We start from the raw sequence: 3,866 nt of genomic DNA on the forward strand, positions 1-3,866 counted from the left end.
AGACCCTGAATTGGGACACAGCAAGCGTCTGCCCAGCTTGAATGGACTTCCGGATCTCCACGCCTAATAAACGTGACTCGGCGTGGAGCACGTCACTGCTCACCAGCCACTGAGGAAGCCCGGATTTGGAGCACGTCAGCATGCGCGTTCAACAGTGCTTGTGTTGCATTCCAGTGCCGTAGGAAAGAATAGGACGACGGCGTATTAGTGGAAATGTGGAGATGACAGCTGTGGTTTCAGGACGAGCTGCTGTGTCCTCCATAAACGCCTCGTGTGAAACTAACTGATGTGGTGTGTAATAAAGCATCGTTATTGTACGAGGCTGGAACCGTCGATAACCTCGCACCTGTCCATCACAAGACAACAAGACACTCCTTTGTAGAAATCCACCCTCCTGACTTGGAGTCTTTGAGTCTGGGCAGCTTCTGCAGCGTCTCTTCAGCTCCTCCTGATGACCACCCCTCATTTATTTTATGACTTTAATCATTTATTTTCTCGGTGCACTTTTTTTCCATCGTTCCATGAACGCAGCCTGAGCTGTGGGTAAGAGGGCGGAGCATGCGCACTGAGCCAAAGTGTTATGAAACAAAGTAGCGCAGCAGCGGCTCGAGGTGCAGACACTCAGAGGGACCCAGCGCGCAAACACTTATACCCCGGCACAGCTCCCCGCTCTGCCCGAAGACATGCTCCCGTCCCTGGGCCTCACATAGATGTCACCTCCGGGGAGCCAGCACAAGGTGAGCGGGTGGGTGCGGGTTGGGGGGAGACGGAGGTCGGCGTATACAGCGCCACCGGTTACATAAGCTCCGCTCCGGTGACCCCGTTTCTGGGGCCGTATCGGGTGTGCCGTCCCGGGCAGGTGTGTGGGGGGTCTCCCCGGTGTGTGAGGGGCAGGTGGATGTGGTTTGGATTCGCACCGGTTTTATTCAGCCGGAGCTGCGCTGAGGCGGAGAGCCCATTCACAAAAAACCTCCGTGACCTAATTTCCATTTGGAGGGTCCGTGAACGCATCTCAGCCTGTTGGCGTGCCGAAAGCTTCAGCGTTTATGTTTTCATCTTCATCGCGTGGGCTGAGTGTGAGGATGAGAAGTTCAGGCTGGAGCCGCTGGACATCCTGAAGGTCAGAAACGTCTGAGATCCGCCGACTAATCACAAGAGCGGAGCTTTGACCGCAGTCGTCACAACCTGGATCCCAGGATTGATCCCACAGCTGATCTCTGAACCAGCAGCTTCCTGTGCTGGGTGATCGGGGGTCGGTGTGCTGATCGGGGGTCGGTGTGCTGATCGGGGGTCGGTGTGCTGATCGGGGGTCGGTGTGCTGATGGTTTGATTGAGTCGGGGGGGAAGTGGGTCAGTGGGAAGTTTGTGTTGTTGTTAGGAAGAAGTCGGAGCGGCGCTGCGGGTTGCACAGGAGGAGGTTCGCCCCAGAGATGATCCTTGAAGCCGCACATAGTGCAGACCCGCAGCACAGCTGGAAAGTTTACAGACCAGGCTCAGATTATAATCTAGTGTGTTTGGGACATCTGGAGGAACATCTCCTCTGCTGCTGAGGAGGAGCAGCAGGAGCTCCGACCTGCAGCCCAGCGGCACTCCCTCACCCAGGTGCACCCTGGGAGTGTCGTCATCATTGTTAATATTCTTGATATTGAAAGTGTGATGATGCTGCTTAAAGCTGGGGGAGGGGACAGCTTGGCTTGTCATCTGACCTCAATAAGTTTTGTCTTTGTACGTTTATTTCAAATCAGCCTGCGTGGAAGCAGTCTGGACTCACTGAGCGATGATTGGCTGCTCTTGTTTTCTGGTGTTTGGTGTCGTCTGTATGTTTTTCATGCAGAACAGTTAAAAAAAAAACAAAAAAACACTCAAAATATTTAAAAAACAAAGAAACGCATCTTTGTAAAACTGTGTCCTCAGTGAAAATGAGCCCACCACACTACGACTCAACCTCTGAAGCGAGCCTCCAGCTGAAATATCTCCTCCACGCTGATGACACTGTTTACATCACATTCTAAATAATGGCGTGTGTGTGATAAACAGGTGTGCAGTGTTAGGCGTGCAGCAAACGCCCAGGTGTGGAGACAAACACCACACGCTAACCGTGCGTCCATGTCTCACAGCTCTGTGTGCGCTCTGAGTCTGTCGTGAACCTTCGAGGCGCTGAGTTGTTGTTGAGCACAGCGAGTTCACCTTTGAAGACGAGCTCAGGCGAAACAAAAGGCAGTAAAAGTTGTCCGCGCTGCAGGTAAAGCTCACCTGCTGCTTTGATGTTTCAGTGTCAGTAATCGGGTTAAGTTCTCAGCAGGTAAACTCTCTGCTCACCGTTTCTCTCGCAGCTGACAGATCCTGCGAGCACCTGTGGGACAGGTGCGATGGAGGGGGTCGGTGCTGCCCGTCCTTCAGCTCTTTAGTCTGATTGGTTGTAGAACTCTGTGATGAGTGAGCTGCACTCACCGAGCTCAATATCAGATTATGAGGTACGACAGGAAGTGAGGAAACAGGAAAAGGTTTGAAGATTTTTTTAACCTTGTGCTTTGAGCTTGTTGTGACTGTTTCTACCCACAGCAGAAGGTAAAAGCCTGCTTCTATCGTGGGCCCATCCCACGCCACTGCTCGCCAAGACGCGCCTCCCACCGCTCGGTTCAGTAGACTCACCGAAGCTTTTTCCTCTTTCCTTTCAGAATAAAATGGCCCTAAATTCCATCCACTGGTTCCGGAAGGGCCTCCGTCTCCACGACAACCCAGCTCTGCGGGAGGCGGTCCAAGGGGCGTCCACGGTGCGGTGCGTTTACTTCCTGGACCCGTGGTTCGCGGGCTCGTCCAACGTCGGGGTCAACAGGTGGAGGTAAGAGGATTTAAGTTACAATCAGATTATCAGTTATTAATCTGTTATTGAGTCCTATCAGGACGCAATTTTAACCATTAAAGTTAACTGGACTTTAAATGATCTGATGCTGAAACTGAGTTTAAAATGGATGTTTTTAAATAGTTTCTGTTTTTCCATCATTCGTGTCTTTACTGAGAAACACGCGGCGAGAGAGCGGCGTGTTGTTTAGGAGCACTTCATGCTTCTCTGCAGAGCATCATCTCGCTGTTTCTTCAGTAAGGACAGAAATCACCTCTTTATCCTTCCTGATAACAGCAGAGGTGTTGGAATCATGCTGCTCGTTGTTCCGCGTGCGTTTGACAAACTTGACATGTTTCCATGACGATCTGGTGGTCCTATCGTTATGAGTCCAGCAGGAGGAAATGAGCAGACGTTTTTTTTCCATGGGTCGGTGGTCTCTCTGCGCCGGGTTTCACCCGGAGACGCCCGCTCAGCTGCTTTCACAGTCGCTCACTTCTGCATAATCCCAGGAAAGGAGGTCAGCCGGCGCGATGAGCAGGTTACAGCAGAAGTAGGTTAGAGGATCGCTGTCCAGGCTGCGTGTGGTCAGACCAAGCTGCTCGCCGCTCGGCTTCACGTGCAGACCGGCGGGGTTGAACTGCTATTCGTGGTCGCCGCGCAGCACGATCCACCCTGAAGGCAGTGACCCGCTCATATCCAGCTGACTGCAATGCTAAAAGTGTAAACTGGTCAGCAGTTTCGGCATCGAGACAGGAAGTGCACATGGGTGACGCTCTGTGACTGTTTCTCATGGATTTCCAGAAACTTTCCAGAAATTCCCAGACGGACATTTTTCATTCAAACTAATGAAAATGAATAAATATTAATAAAAGATGGAGTTTAGAGTCCACGCAGAAACTGCTAATACAGGGAGTGCGGAATTATTAGGCAAGTTGCATTTTTGAGGAATAATTTTATTATTGAACAACAACCATGTTCTCAATGAACCCAAAAAACTCATTAATATCAAAGCTGAATGTTT

At 51.2% G+C, this 3,866-nt stretch overlaps 1 protein-coding gene across 1 annotated transcript in view; it reads left to right on the top strand.

Annotated features, from left to right (window-relative positions):
- The first annotated feature begins 559 nt into the window (after positions 1-559).
- cry3a (cryptochrome circadian regulator 3a) overlaps positions 560-3,866 on the top strand; it is a 24,475-nt gene continuing 21,168 nt past the window's right edge. The window contains exons 1-2 of the mRNA XM_005750806.1: positions 560-737; positions 2,679-2,842. Coding sequence (XP_005750863.1) covers positions 711-737; positions 2,679-2,842 — 191 coding nt within the window. The 5' untranslated portion in view covers positions 560-710. The remainder of the gene's footprint in view (positions 738-2,678; positions 2,843-3,866) is intronic.

The sequence above is a fragment of the Pundamilia nyererei genome, unplaced genomic scaffold (assembly GCF_000239375.1).
Source record: "Pundamilia nyererei isolate P.nyererei 1_Seehausen unplaced genomic scaffold, PunNye1.0 scaffold00288, whole genome shotgun sequence".
NCBI classification, from domain to species: domain Eukaryota; kingdom Metazoa; phylum Chordata; class Actinopteri; order Cichliformes; family Cichlidae; genus Pundamilia; species Pundamilia nyererei.